The following is a 21,214-nucleotide window of genomic DNA, read 5'->3' as shown; positions in this document are numbered from 1 at the left end:
TGTGAGACAATAAGCTACAGAATGATGGACAGCAGTGACCCAGCCTTGGCTCTGAGCCTTCAGAACATTAGGAGGGTCAGATTGTTTGTGAGGACAAGCGTGTAGTTATAAATTAGTGTCAGGGAATTAATAACTATGGCGTACATGATTTCTAATGCCATAAACACCATATTACAGAGCTGTTTCTGTATAGCAACAAACCTGTATTCTGTGGCATCTGATGGAACATATGGGGGTACACCATGGAGCACACTATTTCTATTTGTGCAGTATCCACATAATTTGGCCTGGTGTATAATCATCTATTTTTTTATGCTTTTCTGCAGTTGGTAACGAATGAACATCTCTGTTTTGTGCTCATTGTACTGCCCAGTGTGCCCATATGTTTCTATTCATAGATGTTTTATAAAACTTTAGTAAAACTGACAGGAGTATCAAAAACAAATAGAGCAAAAAACTGTCAATCAAAAATGACTTTCCCTTTTGGTTGCTCACAAATCCCTTGAGAATAATTGTAGGAAGGAAGGGGACTAGGTGGGGAAGGTCACAGGAGGTTGCGAGACGGGCTGTAAAATGGCATTTGTTGAATTTATTTAACAGCAATACATGACTATTTTGGAATAACGTTCCTTGCAAGAGATTATTTCTAGCTGATACTGACTTGCATTTGCCTAGTTAGCTAGACCTTTCCTTCCAATTCCAGCACATGTAAGTAAAAACATCACTCTCCCTTCCTGCTCACATTTGAAGGTGAAAAACAGAGAACTTTTATTTTCACTAGACAATTTACACATCAGAGTTTTACAGAGTAGCAAGTTTGGCTGGTACAGGGGCTAGCCCTATACAAAGATAATTCTCTAATGGGCCCTTGTTTATAAATGAATATCGGGGAGATTGATTAACTCCTTGAGGACCAGGCCATTTTAGTTTTCTGCATATCCAGTTTTCAATCCCCATCTTTAAAAATCCATAACTTATTTATTGTTATGTAGCTGTAGGTTCTGCCTAACAAATTGTACTCTTCCATGTCGATCTCTGTGAAGCTGGAGAAAAATTCCAAGATTGCATAATTTTTTGTGTCTTTCACTGTGCACTTTTTAAAAATTGAAGACATTTTCTACAGATTCCATCCAGATAAAAGGTTAACAGTCACATCTCAGTGGTGGATGTTGGCAAATAATGCATTATTAACAGTATTATGACGTACATGTGTTTCATATTGTGTTAAAGGGAACCTGTCAGCAGAAATTGACCTAATAAACCACTATCATCAAGCAGCAGAATGCTAGATCTATTTCATGACCCAGTGTGGTGGCATCGTCCGGAAAATCAACTTTGAAGTGACATGTAATTTGGTTGAATAAAGTCAAGGAGGCTGAGAGTTTAACACTGAATTCAAGCTCTCCTCACTTCAGGCCCCTTCACTGTAATTGATGGTCCTGCATCCAGAGACATCGCTAACCAGATCTCCATTTTGCGGTGAGGAGAGCTTGACTTCAATGCTAAGCTCTCTTCCTCCATGACTTTATACAATCAATTTACATCTCAATTCAAAGATGATTTTCTGAATGATGCCATCACACTGAGCAGTGAAACAGGATCTGGAAGGTGTTAATCTGCTTCATAATATACACTGTATAAGGTGCACCAGATTCTTCAGCAACCCCCATGTCATGTTGAAAGGTGCGTTGTATATTTTAAAGTAGTTACACTAGAAACTTGATTTAGAAACTAGATAAATGTACACATGTTCCTGTATACATCCAGAGTAAGTTACATTTTCCATATACAGGTATATAATACACAACATAGACTGTTGTATGTGTTTTGGAACATACCATGTATAAACCATTGATATAAGGAGTCAGGTATGTCATGGCTGCTGCATATTTCATGAATATTGTATATAATATATATTGTATGTTATTACATGAAACAATAATAATTGCCATATTGTTAATATTTACTCCTTGTAGCTACTGCTTGCGTCTAGAAGCACTTATTCTCAAGAAGGATTTCTACCCGGCTGTCCTATCTCAGTTATCTGCAGCAAAAGACCTAACATCAGCAGCAGAAGGTGAGGCATCTTATACATTCTTAGATATTTCTCCTGCTTTAAAAATAAATATTTCGCTTGCTTTAAAGGAAATCTACCATCTAAATCAAGCAAGATAAACCACGGAGAGTTAGTAATAATACTATTAATCTTTATTTATTTAGCACTATCAAATTCTGTAGTGGTTTACAGATTATGGGGAACATATACAAATAAAATAAGACATTACAGAGTAATTACACAGTCATATGAAACAATAGGAATCAGGGCCCTGCTCACAGAAGCTAACAGTCCATGTGAATGAAGGATTGACACAAAAGGCACAGAGCTTGTATATATATATATATATATATATATATATATATATATATATATGAATCAGCCATCATCTGCCATCTTATATACAGAGTACAAGCTAGGGCGGTTCAATAAGTACCCGTGTTTGACGACAGAGGAAGTTGGTGTTATCATCGTGTGCTGCCATCTATCAAACAACCGCAAAACAAATTGCAGACTGATTGATAGGTTAGTTTGGATTTGGCAGCCATTTGAGTAAGACGTGTTTCATGATTTTCGCTAAGATCATTCGGTAATTTGCTTTTTGTTTTTGGATGGGAAAAAATGCAAGGAGATAAAAGCAAAGTTGGATGCTGTTTATGGGGACACTTCTCCATCTATGACCACAGGTAGATATTGCTTAGACGAATTTAAACGTGGGCGAACATCCGCTTTTGATGAGGAGCGACCAGGACGCCTAGTAGGCATGTTTACCGAGGAAATCACTCAAAAAGTCCACAATATGAAACTCGCTGATCAACGAACGAAAGTGTGTGAACGGCACGGTAATTAATATTTTACATGATAAGTTGGCGATGAAAGAATTGTTGGCCCGATGGGTGCCGCGATTGCTCATGGTGGACAACAAGCGGATGCGGCTGTTAACTTCGAAGCAGTGTTTGGAGCAATTTAAGCGAGATCCGTAGGAGTTTTTGCGTCGAGTTGTCACCGTTGATGAAACCTGGATTCATCATTACACACCAGAAACTAAGCAACAATCAAAACAATGGATTTCTTGCTGTGAATCTACTCCAAAGAAGTCGAAGACAGTCCCATCGACCGGACGATTTTTTGGGATGCTAACGGTGTCCTCCTCATTGATTTTTTTAGAAAAAGGAAGAACTATCACTGGACAATACTACAATGAGTTAGACACGGCCGCATCTGGCGAAAAAGAAGGTGCTGTTTCAACACGATAACGCACCAACACATTCATCCGGAGTTGTCGCTGCCAAACTGCATAAATGCGTAATGAATTGCTGCTGCACCCGCCCCCCCTTCCCCCGTATTCACCTGATCTGGCTCCCTGCAATTTTTTTCTTGTTCCCTAACATGAAGAAATGGCTTGCGGGAATAAAATTTAGCTCAAACGAGGAAGTCATCGTCGAGACAGAGGCGTATTTTGGAGAGTTTGACAAATCCTATTATTTGGGGAGGTTAAAAAATGTCAGGAACGTTGGGAGAAGTGTATCTTTCTAAAGGGGACTATGTTGAAAAATATATTTTTTTTCTTTGAAAAATAGTGTCTTAATTTCTAACACGGGTACTTCTTGAACCTCCCTTGTAAATGGAACTGCAGAGAAGTTTAGAAGCTTGGTATCTGGTGTGCTGGATAACACATGGGGAAGTACATAGAATGGGTTAGTAAGAGAGTTGAATGTACATGCAGTTATTGTGATAGGCCTGCCAAAAGAGATAGGTTTCAAGAGCACATTTGATGTTTTGGAGGGTGGGTATTAGTCTGACAGACCAGGGTAGAGCATTCCAGACAATTGGTGCAGCTCGGGAGAAGTCCTGGAGACGTGAGTGAGAGGTTCAAATAAGGGAAGAGAATATCTAATCTCACTGGCAGATTGAAGAGTTTGGGCAATAGACTGAGATGAGAGAGGGGAGCGGCATTGTGCAGAGCTTTGTGTATGAGGGTGATTAATTTAAACTGTACTTGGAAGGAGATGGGTAACCAGTGCAGTGACTGACATAGATTGGAGTCATTCTTGTAGCGTTTGGACTAAAAAACAAGTCTGGCTGCTGCGTTAACAATAGATTCTAGAGGAGAGAGTTTAGTAAGTGGAAGACCAATTAGTAGGGAGTTACAGTATCTTATAAAAGAGTGAATCAGAGGAATTATTAGTGTTTCAGAGGTTTCCTTTGTAAGAAATGGTCAGACTCTAGACAGATTTTTAAGGTGCATGTGGCAAGACGGTGCAAGTGATTGAATATATGGTGCACAACAGGTCAGAGTCTAGCACAACCCAAAACAGAGGGCCTTCTGCCTCAGGGTTATGGTTAAATCAGAAATGGAAGCGCAGATGTCAGGGTTGGGTCAGTTAGTAGACAGTGGAAAAAAAGTTCCGTATTGAAAAGATTAAGTATCTTTTTTTTGTATAACTGTTTTCTTTATTAAAATTTTTTAAAATTATTCCAAAATAGAAATGAACAGTTAAAAATCACATTGTAACATGAAGGTTTCATCATGAAACAGGAGGTATACAGGAAGTATCATAAGTGTGCGAGCCGTGCCCCTGATTGCTCAGAGAGAAGCCCTTAGTGTCAGGAAGGGGTAACTTAATGGACACAAGATCTAACATACCACAGATATAAGAAAGACACAAAAGGCAAGGGGTATCAATGCACGAGTAAATACCTAGTGTTGATGTTTGGTGTTACAGCTTTCGTGTAAACACTGCATTAACATTCATTTTTTACGTCTCCCAAAGTCATCCCATGGTGCCCAAATAAGATTACATTGCTCGATTCTGTTGTAGAAAAGTGCTGTTAAATGTTCCATATTGTGAATATCATGCACCCTTGAACAAAAGTCTACATGGGAGGGAAGGGCTGCTTAATTCCACCTATAAGGCACTTAGCAGCTGTAAGGAGGTGCCGGAGTAGTCTTACCAATCCTGCTGAGAAGAGCATTTAAAAGATAAACGTTGGGTTCTAGTGGTATCTGGAAGCCTAGGACTGTCCCTGATGATCCGTCAAGTATTGATATGAGAAAATGACTAGAAAATATGTGGAACATGCGCCTTTCTGGAGCCACATCTCCAGCAGGCATCTCACTCAGCAGGAAAGATTCTGTGAAACAAGTCATATGTATAGTACCACCACATCAATACTTTGTATTGGTTTTACTTGTACTGTACACATTGGGAGGTTTTAGCTTCCCTATCCCAAATTATTTTCACACTGTCAATGGAAGTTGCCTTCCAAGAACTTTTCCCACTTTACCATGTAGTTGTGGTAGGGGACAGTGGGGTTAGGGTTGGTGAGCAGTACATAAGATTGAGTTTCACAAAGAGAGAGGACATGATGTTAGAGACAGCAGAGAGACGGTCACTAGTTTTCTGGAGTAAGGTATGGGGAGTTTTACGTGCAGAAGTATATAGCTGGATATCATCAGCATTAAGATAGTACTGAAAAACAAATCCGCTGGTGGTTTGTCCCACAGGGGAAGTCCTTGGCCTCCTTTCTTCTAAAATCAACATTTAAATTTATGCTTAAATATGCTAGCCCAATTATCTGGCTTTACAGACTATTACACTGTCTCACCCTCCCCTGTTTCCTCAGCTCTTTTGAGGCTCAATAGCATAATTTTAAATGTTGATTTTAGAAGGAAAGCCATGTATAACAAATAATAAGATTAAGAGGATCCAGTCCCTGGATCTATTAGCAAGGTAGTGATTTTAGTGTTGGTAGATATGCTTTAAATAGATATCTCCCTTGTATTAACAATTCCTCATCTGGGTGATAGTAATACATTTGTTAAAGAGTTATCAACTATTATTATGACCACATAATATACCACATATACCACATGGGGCCTGGTTACTCAGCTTATTGATTCTGTAAAGCAGATCTTAGTAGGTTTACCATTAAGGGAAATCTACCATCAAAATCAAGTATGATAAACCAGGGACACTTACTCATGGATACAGGCATCGTGACTGTGGTAATATTCTTCTATTTGTTATCCATGGCTTTCATCCTTCTAAAATTATCTTTTAAAACTGTGCTAATAAACCTGAAATAGACCCCCAATGCTGTAGATTCACAGGCTGTATAATTTAGCAGCAACAGAAAGTGCAGTGGGAGGAGAGACCTGCTCTGCTCATTGTAACAGCCTGTGAAGCTACAGCACAGAGGGGCTCCTGAAACACCTCAGACTCATTCATATAATGATAAAAGTTGAATTTTAAAGAAAGGAAGCCATAAATAACAAACATAAGAAGATAGCCACAGTGACAGTGCTTGGATATATGAGTAAGTGTTTAGCATACTTGATATTGATTTTAGATTTCCTTTGACTGATCTTGGAATGCCATAGGTTCCAACAATCATTTCAGTGCCATTTTCATGCGTTTTTTTTTTGGGGGGGGGGGGCATTCACAATAGTTTAATTATGAATAGTCAAATCCAAATAAAATACAGTACAGGCGGTCCCCTACTTAAGAACACTCGACTTACATACGACCCTAGTTACAAACGGACCACTGGATATTGGTAATTTATTGTATTTTAGTCCTAGGCTACAATAAACAGCTATAACAGTTATCAAATGTGTCTGTAATGAAGCTTTATTGTTAATCCTGATTCTTATGACAACCCAACATTTTTAAAATCCAATTGTCACAGAGACCAAAAAAGTTCTGTCTGGGATTACAATGATAAAATATACAGTTCCGACTTACATACAAATTCAACTTAAGAACAACCCTACAGAACCTATCTTGTATGTAACCCGGGGACTGCCTGTAATAATGTTTGGTTTGTACTTGGTGACAGATCCTCATGAATGTTCATCCACATACAAGGAAACTTGGTATAAAGTTTATAGCTAAGGTGGTAAGGGGGTGTCTCTTTGAAATGTATTAAAATATTTTATATAGAAATTTCTGGGGACATTTCTTTGGAACAGGTAGACAGATTAAAAAATACATAAAATTATTTGGGCTACAACAATAAGCTGCATCAACCAGTGTTTTGTACTTGGTGACAGATCGTCATGAATGTGTGCACTTTACAAAGACATCCATATTGTGTTCAGCCCCTTTAAGTGTCCCCTGAAAATACATATTGTAAGGTTTAATGAATGAGCTATTCTGCTGGGTCATAATTTATATAAATGTGACTTAGCAGACATGCTGGCATGTCTCTGTGATTCACATGGAGCCCGACAAAAATATTTAGCTGTTGACAAGATAAACAATTCCAAGTAAAGTAAGTAAATGTGACTGGCCATCGGGAGCAGACATATATGGAGTGCACGGCTTCAGGGCTGCCCGCAATTCACTTTTTAGTCAGATAAACTACAGACAATATAAGGTCCCTATGCTTATCTCAGCATAACTCTGCCATATGCATAAATCCCATTTCTATTGAAGAAATTTTTGTGGGCAGAGATTATCCTAATTATGATCTTAATATAGGTAAGCAATATCAGATTAGCAGGAGTTCTATATCCAGAATGTAATATAAACACACTGCTCCATTTTCTGTGTAGTGGCTGAATTGAGTCAGTGCAGCTTATCTCTATTCAAAAGAATTGGAGTTGATCTGCAGTAACCTTTTCTGACCACTACCCAGAGAATGGAGCTGTCTGCTTCCTGTTCCATTCTGCTGAGAACATCTGTTCTGTGGAGTGCTGGGTATTGGAACACCACTAATTAGATATTGAGGATCTATTCTATGGATTTTTTATAACTTTTCTTAAGCCTGGAAACTCCTTTAAGTGTGGGAAGAGAAGGACAGTATCAGCAAAGTGGTATTTGGCAGCTTCCAGCAATTGCCTAAGGTTTACAGCATGATTCATCAACTCTAAATCACTAACTAGATGTAACAATCTTTACAATTCTAACATGGCAACTCATCTAGGTATGAGCTGTGGGTGTTGTCTGTTCAGACAGTAGACATGAGGAGTCATAACACAGTCGTAGGCTCAGAGCCTGTATGGCAGACCACGGAGTACATATGATCATACATTTTGTGGCTGCTGTACAATGTGTGGTAGGACGGTTATGTCAATGAACCATCCGAGGCCTTGGTTCCAGTGATGCCAGAGAAAGCCCATCCCTGGTGCACAAGCTAGGATTGCCAGCATCTATTGTCTGGCACACAGTAGTCTGTAGCTATTGTGTTCTTAACAGTGGAAGTCTTTGTTCCAGAGTCGGAACATAAAGACCTTTTTGAGTAATAAACCGCTATATATCAGATTTATGGATTATACTTTTACATCATTTAGAAAATATTTCATGACCATCTAATTCCTCATGACTTTCCTGTTTTTTTATGTTTTCTTCTTTTGCTTTGATAATTTAACTGTACCAATTTACTCCAAAGCATGTGGATGAATTATTGCAAATGCTAAGCACAACCTCTTTGCAATGTTAGTGTTTCTGCTTTATTTTCCATTATCTTAATTATTTTCTTATATCTACAGAAATTGAATGCAAACTGAATTAATCTCATCTACAGATGCAGTTAGAAATATGAAGATTTTTATTATTTTTGTGTCTTATATTTGCATTTCTTCCAGAGTTATTACAGTGCACAGAACTTCATTTTATCCTGAAGCTGGTACTGAACGCTGGTAACTTCATGAACGCAGTAAGTCACATACTTCCAAACACAAGGATCACTTACTGCTTTAATACTGGTGGTAATGATCCATTCCTATATTCTGGAATGCTAGGTAAAATTATTTTTTTGAAGGACTGGCAAATTGACCCTTTCTGACTTCACTGTTTGAATCCTTTATTATGATTATTAATTTTGCAAAGCTTTGTATACAACATTTTATTGCATGATGATTGTTGCAATTTATGGCTTGTGCTGATCCAAGACTCTAGAGCCATTATACCATAGGGCAGTGATGGCGAACCTTTTGGAGATAGAGTGCCCAAGCTACAACCAAAACCCACTTATATGTCACAAAGTGCCAACAAGACAATTTAAGTGGTAACTTATTGATCCCTGCTGTATCACAGATTTAATCATATTGACATTCTGAGTTCATCAATACAATACAAAGATGATTGAAAAATTTGGATTGTATCTTCCCCCAGGGTCCCCTGTAGAGGAAGAATCAGTGGACCCAGAGCAGGAGCTCCAATGACAATCCATCTCTATTCACACCTTCTTGCTCCTCGTGTAGTCTTGGCAGCCAAATAGCGCTGAGCATGGCACGTCCTGGGCTGTATTGGATAATAGGAGAAAGCCTTAAGTCATAGCTGCAAACTCTGTGTTGGAGTGAAGGCTTGAGTGCCCACAAAAAGGGCTCCGAGTGCCACCTCTGGCACCAGTGCCATAGGTTCGCCACCACTGCCATAGGGCAAAAGGTGCAAATGCACCAGGTCAGTCTCAACCTAAGCGAAGATAACATGACAACAACCATGCCACGTTCAAAGGCACTCAAATCACCTTTCTTCCCCATACTGATGCTCGGTTTGAACTGCAGGAGATTGTCTTGACCATGTCTACATGCCTAAATGCACTGAGTTGCCGCCATGTGATTGGCTGATTAGAAATTAAGTGTTAACGAGCAGTTGGACAGGTGTACCTAATAAAGTGGCCGGTGAGTGTATATATACATATTCTGTATATATGTTTCCTTTGTGAGTGAATGGGGTTCCACCTTTGCACTATAACCACAAATGTGTTATAAAAGCCCAGCAGACTCATGAAGGCTGGGGGTAGACACTGTTCTCTTAGATATCAGCCATGTTTTTCTCATTAGTTACAACAACAATTTTTCATGTCTTTCATGCATTGTATTTTTGTTCTAAAAGTGCTTCAGGCAGGAACAATCCTTTTTTATTAAACTCTTCTGTATGTCTTAGAATGTTTTCCAGATTAACACTTGAAATTATGGGCCACAGTTTTTGTTTTATTTTTTTCCCTGTTGCAAAAGATGATGGACTGAAATAATAAGTCAATATGGTCCAAGACTAGAAAAATGAAACATTTGTCTTTCTTATTACAGAAACACAACTATTTTTGTCTCTTTTGTGTTGCCGCTTTAACATACTGGACCTAATGGTTATAATGGGACACCCCTGAGTAAGACGTTTGCATTTCGGGGCCATATTGTCTTTGTATTTACATATGGACACTTGTAAGGTGCTTTCTCACAGTCCATTGCACTTTGTGTTTCTTGTGTTTTTGCAGGGTGGATATGCTGGGAATGCAGCTGGTTTTCGTGTGTCATCTTTGCTCAAACTTGCTGACACTAAGGCCAACAAACCTGGGATGAATCTGCTGCATTTTGTAGTGATGGTATGTGAATACATTGTGCTGGAGAAAATAAAGGCTACCATAAAAGACATTGCTGTGCGTCTTCTGTGCACCCTTACCGAGCACCTGTCACAACTCCTTACTTGTCCAGTAAATACTTACATTTTCCAAAAAATTAGAAATTTCAACTTTTTTTTTTCATATCTCCATTCACTATTCCAGTGGTATTTCTCTTAAAATTATATGACTACCCGGTTTCTGCCGGTGCATTAATCCATGATGTTACTGTAGTTGTAAGGGGGTAGCATCACTTTAACAGGAGTTGCTAGATTTTACCCGAGTAAACTGCCCCCTGAAGTAAAGTATGAAAAGTTCCTTCTCTTATAGTAGAGACATATTTTTCCTAGATGAGTCAAGTTTAGATAAAACCTGCTTTTTGTGTCATATTAAAGATAAGAATCTCATCTTTCAGATCCTATTCTTCTCTTTAATATGACATAAAAAGCATGTTTTTAAGCTACTACATCTGAAGTCGCGCTCCTCAAGCAAAACCTTTTTTATAGGTAAACAGGTGAGATTTGACAGAAAAAAATGGACTTCTAGAAAGGACATTTCATACACTACCTGAGGGAGCAAGTAGTTTAATGGGGTAAAATCTGGCTTGTCCCTAATAATTCCAGCTTTAGGAATTGTAAAGGCTTCAGCAGATCTAGAGCGTGCAGGGCGGGGACAAGGTATTCCCCTGCATATTCAGATAATACATTGTGATCCCTCAATATATTATGATATATTCTACCATATAGTTTCTGCCTCATTAATTCATATTTAACACCTGCCCCTCATTCCTTTAGATAGCACAGCTATGTGTAACCCAGACCATTTCCCCACTATATAGTCCAGTCCAGCACATGCCCCCAGTATATACAAGTAGCTAGGTAGCCCATGCCAGCACATGCCATCAGTTTTTTGGTAGTGCAGCAGATGCCCTCAATATATATGTAAGCTAGAACACGCCTCCAGTATATAAGAAAGCCAGCACATGCCCTCATTATATTCCAGGCCAACACATGCTCCAGTGTATAGGTAGCCCTGGCCACCACATGCCCTCAGCATATAGATAGCCATGCACATATCTCCAGTGTATAAGTAACCCAGAACATGTCCCTAGTATGATGATATTGCTGCCAGCATCCTCTCTATGACCCAAATTACCCAAAAAGAGGGCTCATGCAGTGGTACCATCACTGCCAGCGTCCAGTAACCAGCAGTATGTGAGTCTTAAAGTTGCATGTAACGCTAATTGCTATTCAGGGCTGGGGCGCAGGCGATGTCGGTACTGTAGGGCCTGCCCCGGGCTTATGTGTCTACCACCTTATTGGTTCATATTGAAGTTCTAAATTTTATGTCTGGGATACCAAGGGAATATATTTGCTAAATAATTGTGTTTTATCAAAGAATCCTTCCTAACATCACTACAGTAAAATGAGTCATAAAATACACAATAATATAGGACATATAACAATGAGTAATGCTGGATACACTTTGCATAATTAAAGAGTAGAAACACCCATTAAATCAAGTAGTATGATTATTATTACCTGCCTCCAGTATATATAATATATATGCCAAGTCAATACTGTATATACCAACATAGGTTTACATGTCCTGGGAATGGAGGTTCAAGTATTATGTCACATGCATAGTAACAAAGTTCTGGGTTCATCATAGCTCACAGATTTGAATGTCTTAAAATTATCAAATGTTTGCAGGCATTGTAGCAAGCTCAATAAGCAAACTCTCGGACATAACTATTCTCACTAAAACACCATTGTAGGTTAAAGCCTGTACTGCTGAATGACATCCTTAGCCAGCACTCGATCTGTCCTGAGTCATAATTATTAAGTTGATCTTCACAGTTGGGTAGGAAACATTGCCTGGTGATGAAACAGTAGAAATTTAGATTAGGTGTCTTAAAGGGGTGTTTATTCAGGTTTTTGTCTAATTATGACCCATCCTTAGGTTAGGTCAATAATAGGAGATCAGCTGTTTGACATTACAGTAAGAGCAGGAAACGGATCAGTATTTTGTCTTATTGTGATAATGAATAGGAGCTGCGTCAGGAGTGAGCCTGGCCCCTACTACACAGAGATGTCTGCTTCTGACTAGTATCAAGCATAGTATCATGAAGATGTTTGACGTGGATACCCACACTGGTAGCCCATTAATGACCTTTCCCAAAGATAGGTTACTAGAAGTTATTGCTGTATGGAAGTATGACTGTACTGCTACCAGATTTATCACATTGTCTGATGCTTCATGATGAACTTGTTTGCCCCTGTAGTGTCATAGGATATCATTTCTGAAACATCTCAGTGGATTGTGGAACCTTAAAGGGGTAATCTCGTCTGGGCATTCACATTCAGTTTCATTAATCTGCCTTAGATAAACATTTCTTCAATTAGATGTTATTAAAAAAATTTTTGCCTGTATGAAGATAATTTCTCATAAATCTAGTCATATGGTCCCTTAAGAACAAGACTATGTCCTTGGATACGACCACTTCTGCTGGATGTTTTTGTATATGAAATGTCTGAGAGTTACTGCATATCCTACAGCTGTCCTGTAGTAATGATTGCTGTATCCAGGTGGTCATACAGAGCTCAATAGTGCATGTCTGGCCACCGCTGCCAAAATGTGAGATGGTCGTATCCAAGGAAGCTATCGTGTTTCGTTTCATAATCTCGCTATGAGAAATTATCTTCACACAGGAACCTTTTTTTAATAGGTTTTACTTTAAAAAAATGTTTACATATGGCATATGAATTAAATTAAATGTAAATGCCCAGATTGGATTACCCCTTTAATAGTGAATTAATAAGTTGAATTTTATGAAATGCATATCTCATGTGTCCTCTTCTGTGATGGGTGTGTGTGGTATGATGTTTTATCTCTCAGCTGTTGCTGCTTATACACATTTCTATAAACAAGGAGACAAATAAAGGGATGGTGAAGGCTTCACGTTCTTCTAGGATGCCCTAAAATGACTGCCAACAAAACAGCTGTAATTCAGTGATGTGCATGAGTTCTTACAATGTAGATTTCATGGCTGTGTTTATACAACTGTCAACAATTGGTATGGACTAAAATAGGCAAACCAACTAATTACAGTGGAGGTCCACATATATTTATCCATGTGGTGGAGGAGCATTGTCCCAAGGAAAAGAGAATGTAGTTCTTAATGTTATCTGATACCTTTCAAGTCATCTTTTTATGAAAACCTGGGTGACAACCATCAGGATTCCCGCCATCACAAGAAGTTGTGTCTAATCTGCAAACTACTTCCTTGCCCTGTAATAATGTTGACTAAATATCACTAGAGAATTAGGAAAGTGTTGTCAGGAGAGCCAGGACAACATCCTCTGTGGCTTCTGTAGTGAATGTTTTTATCATAAGCCAATAGTATGGCATTACAGACCTCTAGTATTGTTTATGTTGTGGTTTTGCTTCAGATTGTATTTTCTTTATAAATTCTTTTTTTGTTTTTAAAGGAAGTCCAAAAAAAGGATCCAAGATATCTTTCATTTGCAGACAGACTACAGCATGTTCACAGTGCCAGCAAGTAAGTCAGAAGCCATGAACCTCTCCTTGCAGATATTCTGTAATAATAAAGTAACCCTGTGACCAGATTCTACCCCATTAAACTACTAGTCCCTTCAGATAGGGTATGAAATGTCCTTTCCTCTATGTTAAAACTCCAATGTTGACCTATTTCAAAAATGGCCATGAAATACCATTTTAGGTAACGTTTGTGAATCATAGTTTCTTCTGCACATGTTATTGTACATGTATCCACTGATCTATAAAGCACTGCAAAGTATGCTGGTGCTATACAGTATAAGGGTACATTCACACAGCGGTATGCCCGCCGTGCGGACATCCCGCCGTGTGCTAGAGAGGAGGAGGAGGTGACCCCTCCTCCCTCCATAGAGAATAGCGGCGCACGGCGGCACACACGCCGAAAGATAGAGCATGCTCTATCTTTTTGCGGTGTGCGGCCCGGATCGGTGCCATACATGTGTGGCACCGTATCCCCGCCGTGCCGCTATTGCCATATATGGGGACGTACATGTGAATGTGCCCTAAATAATAATGATAATGAGATGAGCATTTTGTAAAACTCCTTAATCTTTAACGTGATTCATTTGGTGGCGAAAATTATGCCCATAAATTTCCAAAATAATCAATTTCTAGTTGTTTACAGCCTTCCCAGAAAAGAGAAGATAACTAAGAAATTATAAAGTTATGACCTGATGCCAGTCTATATATATAGATCAGAAGTTTCACGGATCAACCCCTATAACATAAAATCAGGGTCGGCACAAGCACTTGGCATACTTGGACAAGTTCCGGGGTCTAGAGATGCTGGGGGGCCTACATAAGGCTGTACATAAGGAATCCATGGGGGTGAGAAGGCTGTATATAATGAATCCATAGGCTGTGAGGGGGACTTATATAAAAAAACATGAGGTATGATAAGCTAGGGAATATTTTAGGACAGGAGACTCTTTTAGTTTCTGAATTTTGAATACTACCACCCGAGTTCACTGCAAAGGGGCCCACTAAATCTCTTTCGCCCAGGGGTCTACTGAAACCTGTAGCCGGCCCTGCGTACAATGGTCCATACTTACAAGGAAAATAACCAGATCTTGGCTGTCTTATAAACCCCTGCACTGAGTTTATTTCTTTCATTATGAAATACAGTTTTAATAACCTGTCTAATATTTAGACAGCACTGTGCACAGGTCTGCCACCTGCTGGTCGTTCACCCTTATAATCAGGTGCGCCTTATAATCGGGTGCGCCTTATATATGAACCTAGACATTTTAGCAGGCATTTATTGATGGTGAGCCTTATAGTCCGAAAAATATGGTAGACCAGGTGCTTTTATAATGTAGAACTTATGGTAAAAATTATTTTAGGTACCAGAGGGGTCAGTTTTTATGTTATGTTTCATGTTTTAAGAGATTCTCTTAGAGATGACCTCAAAGAGGACCTGTCACAGTAATAAAACGCTCTAGGAGCTGCTTACTAAAGTAAGCAGCCCCTAGCACTGCCCCATTATTATCAGTGTTAAACTGCTAGCTTTATAGGAACCTTCCTATAAGGCTAGAGCACACTGCACTGCCATACCCTCAGAACGCCAGACAAAGCTTACCGCCCCTCCCACGCCTTAAGTGATTGCCAGGCTTTGTGCGGCAGTCACCGCCTCCTCGTACCACTCCCTCATGAATAAGCCGGATTATGACGTGATGACGTGCTGACGTGCGGAGGCGCGCGCGTCCCGGAAGTAGCGGCTGGTGTGCGAGTGGAGTGGCGCGGAGGAAAGTGGCGCGAGAGAGACCCGGTGGGGCTCGCGAAGATAATGCCCGTAAAGACATATCCCGGGACTGTTTGGTGGTCCCTGGAACGACCGGTAACGGCCGCCTGAGGAGAGAGCTGCGGCTTCGGGGTAGCGGTGACTACGAGAGAAAAGATCTAAAAGAACGGATCCAGAGGCCTGAGTCCCGGACCGGACAGGAACAGGTGGGGAGAGAAAATATAGTTGATCCCCTGGACTGAGCTAAGGATCTAAGAGGGGAGTAAGCTTGGATGTTGAACTGTGCTGGCCAACTGCTGGTAAAATCGTAAAGTAAGTGCCTGTCACTATAAATTCCTAAAATACGAAGAAGCAAAAAGGAACGGATAATTAATCAATTACTAACTATTGAAAAATAGCAGAAGTCTTAAAAAGGCTACACGCACAGCGGAATGGGAAGTATTAATTAAACGCTATTTCCTTATTGTGTGAAGAGCTAATTATCTACTAATTTAATAAAATAATATTAGAAGTGCAATAAGTGTTAACACACAGTGGATATGTGAATTGATAACTAACTGCTATTTCTAACTGTGTGAAGAGATAACTATCTACTAATTTACCAAACAACAGCAGAAGTGTAAACATAGTGTTAGCACACAATGGAAATGTGAAGTGATAACTAACTGCTATCATCTAATTGTAAACAAGTGTTAACACACAGTGGACATGTGAAGTGCTAACTAACTGCTATTTCGTAATTGGGGGAAGATTTAACTATCTACTAATTTAATAAGTAATAGCAGAAGTGTAAATAAGTGTTAACACATAGTGGACATGTGAAGTGATAACTAACCGCTACTTCCTAACTGTGTGAATAGATAATTACCTACTAATTTACCCAAGCAATAGCGGAAGTGTAAACAAAGTGTTAACACACAGTGGACGTGTGAAGTGATAACTAGTTGCTATTCTCTAACTGTGTGAAGAGATAACTATCTACTAAATTACTAAAACAATAACAGAAGTGTTATCTACTAATTGTAAACGAGTGTTAACACACAGTGGACATGTGAAGTGATAACTAACTGCTATTTCCGAATTGTGTGAAGAGTTAATTATCTAAAATTTACTAAAATAAAAGCAGACGTGTAAACAAGTGTTAACACACAGTGGACATGTGACGTGATAACTGACTGCTATTCCTAATTGTGTGAAGAGATAATTATCTACTAATTTACTAAACAATAGCAGAAGTGTAAACAAAGTGTTAACACATAGTGGAAATGTGAAGGGATAATTAACTGCTATCTTCTAATTGTAAACATGTGTTAACACATAGTGGACATGTGAAGAGATAACTAACTGCTATTTCCTAATTGTGTGAAGAATTAACTATCCACTAATTTTCTAAACTAATAGCAGAAGTGTAAACAAGTGTTAACACACAGTGGACACGTGAAGCGCTAACTAAGTGCTATTTCCTAACTGTGTGAAGAGATAACTATCTATTAATTTACTAAAACAATAGCAGAATTGTAAACAAGTGTTAACACACAGTGGAAAGGTGAAGTGATAACTAACTGCTATCTTGTAATTGTAAACAAGTGGTAACACACAGTGGACATGTGAAGTGATAACTAACTGCTATTTCTTAATTGTGTGAAACTATTTATCCACTACCTCCGTGACAAGTGCAATATTGTCTGACGGGCCACATAGGTCAACTGTTGCTGTTCTAATATAAAGTAACAAAGCCCCTTCTTCCTACTGTATAGTACGGGAATTGCTAATAAAGCCTAATACAGTCAAAGGAAATATACACTGCAATTAGAAGCGTCTGCTCTGCCTCTCTGTTCCTCGTATACTCTACCACTCCGGTCCAAATGCCTACCTGTAATCACATGTTAAATAAATAAATATTGTAGTTCTGATCTATGGGCAGACCAAAAAAAAGCCCCAAAAAGGCGGAAAAAATGACATCATATTATACACCGAGTCTGAGGAAAAACAAGAACAAAGGCCAGACAAATATGAATACCACACCCCCAAAAGATGGAGATATAGAGAATAAGGAGTGTGCTACAGGGAATCAAGAACCGACAACCCCTTCTAGCCAAGTCTCACCGGCTGCAGCCTTCAATAGTAACATAGAAAGTGCAATGGAACGTATAATGGACAAATTTTACGATAAAATACATATTGACATGAAAACCCTGTCAAATGAGATCAGACAGGAGGTAGCACAGTTGGGTGAAAGAACAGCAAAGACGGAGGAAGAAATAAGTAATGTAGCACGCACATGTAATTCATTGATAGAGGTGGTCCGAACTCAGCAGGAAAAAATAGAGCGACAAGAATTAAAGATTCTAGAACTAGAAGATCGGTCTAGGCGCAACAACATCCGCCTCAGAGGTGTTCCGGAGAATATTAAAGACCAAGAGATCTTGGTCTTTATATGGGACTTAATGCAAGCGTACCTCCCCGAAGCAACAGATTCAGATCTGATGATCGACAGGGCACACAGATTAAAAAAACCGGATACGGCACCCGCTCAGGCTCCACGGGACATTATTGCGAGAATCCATTATTATCATGTTAAGAAAGAATTTGTCCAGGCAGTCAGGGCAAAGAAAACGGCACCTGAAAAATACAAGGATATAAAGGTGTTGCAAGATGTGTCTCCTGGGACTGTAAATAAGAGACGAGCATTTAAGAATGTGACTATGAGCCTGCAAGCCAGGAACATACGTTATAGATGGGGCTTTCCAGTGAAGCTAATATTTGAAGTTGAAGGCACAGGTCATATATGTACCTCCGCGACCCAAGCAGAGGAACTACTGAAATCATGGGGATGGCCAATAGAAGAATCTGCGATACCCTCGTGCGTCCAAATCCCGCAAAAATTGGATCCTGGATGGCATCGAGCACACAAATAACCGCAAAAACGGAATGTCTGCCACATTAACAGATGGATCATCGATTATATCTGTTACTGTCACGTCACAATCTGGAAAAGGAAATTCCAGGATTGTACTTCCCTTATCAATTGTTTTGGTTTATGAGGGAACAATTATTAGTACATATGGCACTTACATGTTTTACTAATCTTAGTTTTTTCTTTTTTTTTTTCTTCTTTTTCTTTTTTCTCTTTTCTCGTCTTTTTCTAAGGTATAAGGGTAAGGATAGGGAGAAAGTGGGAGAGGTCTTGAGGAAGTGGGGGGCTCGATATGATGAGGGACAGTCAAAACATATCCTTGGGAAATGAGTATCAATTTCCTTAGTATTAATGTGAGAGGGTTAAATTCGGCACGAAAAAGGTTTTTGGTGTGGAAAGAAATTATTAACAACAATCCTTGTTGCAAAAGGATATACACCGATTTAAGAATAGCCAATTTAGTGCTATCTATTATGCATGCAATAAAAAGAAGAAGAGTGGTGTCCTAATAGCAATCCATAATAGTCTGAACCTTATAGTAAATAAAATAAATAGTGATGATGAGGGCAGATATATCATAATGAACTGTAATTTAAACAATACGGCTTTTATGCTCGCCAACATCTATGCCCCTAACAGCAATCAGAAAAAATTCATAAAAGAAGTATTTAAAAAAATTAGGGAAGGCCAACATGGGGGAGCTATTATTGGGGGAGACTTTAATTCTATAATAGACTTGGACTTAGACACTACCGGTAATGCAAAGAGAATATCGATTAAAGACATTATATATCAACAGAATTATCATGATGTATGGAGATATCTCCATGGGAATGAAAAGGATTTTACCTTTTTTTCAAAGCCCCATAATAGCTACTCTCGCTTGGATTATTTCCTAGTTGATATGAATTTATTACCTGCTATAAAAGAAGTGGCAATAATGCCAATGGTTTGGTCTGACCATGCTCCTATTAAACTTTCATTGCATATAAATCAGATTCGGAAAACCAGACCGAGATGGAGAATGAAAACAAGATTACTTAAACTGCACCACAAGGAAATAGGCATAAAGGTAAAAAACTTATTAGATAGTACAGGGAATGTTAAGCTAAACTCGCTCCAGTGGTGTACGCATAAAGCTAGCATCAGAGGGACTTTCCAAGAACTAAACAGTAGACAGTGGAAAAGTGATAACAACGAACGTATAAAAATAATTAAAGAGATTGAGGCATTAGAAAAAATTCATAAGGAGACTAGAGATGCTAATAGTTGGGACAAACTAAATAAAGCTCGCAATAAGCTGCAGAATACATTTTTGAGAGAATATACGGAGGATTTGTATAAACTTAATGCAAAAAAATACTCACTGGGACACAAAGCAAAGGTGTTAACGAAAAGCCGAGTAAGGAAGCTGTGTGACAACAGGATCGAAGCCATCAAAAATAAAGCGGGAGAGACAATTAGTGACCCTCAAAAAATTTTGGGGGTATTTGCGGATTTTTATTCAGGTCTCTATAATTTGGAAAAAGTAGAAGGTTTTCAGAAGCCAGACCTGGGCCGAATCAACAAATTTCTCGAGACATTACATATTCCCAAACTTAATAAGGAAAAAGCTGAGGCCTTAGGTGCCAGGTTCAGTGCTGAAGAAGTACTTAGAACTATGGAGAATCTAAAAAAAAGCAAAAGCCCGGGCCCCGATGGCATTATTAATGAATTCTATATAGAATTTGCTAACATCCTTTCCCAACCGTTGACTGATTTATTTAATAACTTTAGGGAAGGAGGAAAATGTTTGAAAGAGATGTTGGAAGCAACAATAGTTACAATCCCTAAAGCAGGAAAGGACAAAACACTTTGCGAAAATTATCGACCGATATCACTTCTTAACTCGGATATTAAAATATTTTCGGCAGTCTTAGCGGCAAGGTTAAGAGTGGTCATTGAATCAATAATTCATCTTGATCAGGTGGGCTTTATGCCAGGTAAACAAACAAGAGATTCGACTAGACGTACTATAAACCTAATAGAGATTGCAAATAAAATGAGAGCCCCCAGTGTACTTCTGTCAATTGATGCAGAAAAAGCATTTGACAGAGTACACTGGGACTTCTTGAAGGCTGTTTTGGTAAATATGGGCCTACCAGAAACTTTTATCTCCTTAGTTATGAACCTCTATAACAGGCCCTCAGCCTTTGTATCTAACATGGGACTCTCCAGCGAGAAATTTGAACTAAGTAATGGCACCCGACAGGGGTGCCCGCTGTCCCCCCTGCTCTTTAATTTGTTTATCGAGCCCCTGGCGTGCTCGATAAGGCGTAATAGTGAGATAGAGGGAATTAAAACGAACATATCGGAGTATAAAATCAGTTTGTATGCCGACGATATTGTGATCTCATGCTCCGACCCGCTGGTTTCGTTGGAGGCCTTAGGGAATACGCTTGAGGAATTTTCAATATTGTCTTATTACAAAGTAAATGCGAGTAAAAGCCATATTTTGGTTCTCAACGGGAATCCTATGTTGGAGCAAGAAATTGCAAATAGGTTTAAATATGTAATCGCAAAAGAAAGTTTTGTC

General features: G+C 39.0%; 1 protein-coding gene across 2 annotated transcripts in view; it reads left to right on the top strand.

Annotated features, from left to right (window-relative positions):
- Nucleotides 1-21,214, top strand: part of LOC140076981 (uncharacterized) — a 68,223-nt gene that overhangs the window by 20,485 nt on the left and 26,524 nt on the right. For both annotated transcript variants that reach the window (XM_072123800.1, XM_072123801.1), the window contains exons 6-9: nt 1,977-2,077; nt 8,649-8,719; nt 10,280-10,387; nt 13,894-13,964. In XM_072123800.1, coding sequence (XP_071979901.1) covers nt 1,977-2,077; nt 8,649-8,719; nt 10,280-10,387; nt 13,894-13,964 — 351 coding nt within the window. The remainder of the gene's footprint in view (nt 1-1,976; nt 2,078-8,648; nt 8,720-10,279; nt 10,388-13,893; nt 13,965-21,214) is intronic.

The sequence above is a fragment of the Engystomops pustulosus genome, chromosome 9 (assembly GCF_040894005.1).
Source record: "Engystomops pustulosus chromosome 9, aEngPut4.maternal, whole genome shotgun sequence".
Classification (NCBI taxonomy): Eukaryota; Metazoa; Chordata; class Amphibia; order Anura; family Leptodactylidae; genus Engystomops; species Engystomops pustulosus.
The sequence above is the reverse complement of the archived record's forward strand: the minus strand, read 5'-3'. Positions and strand labels throughout refer to the sequence as shown.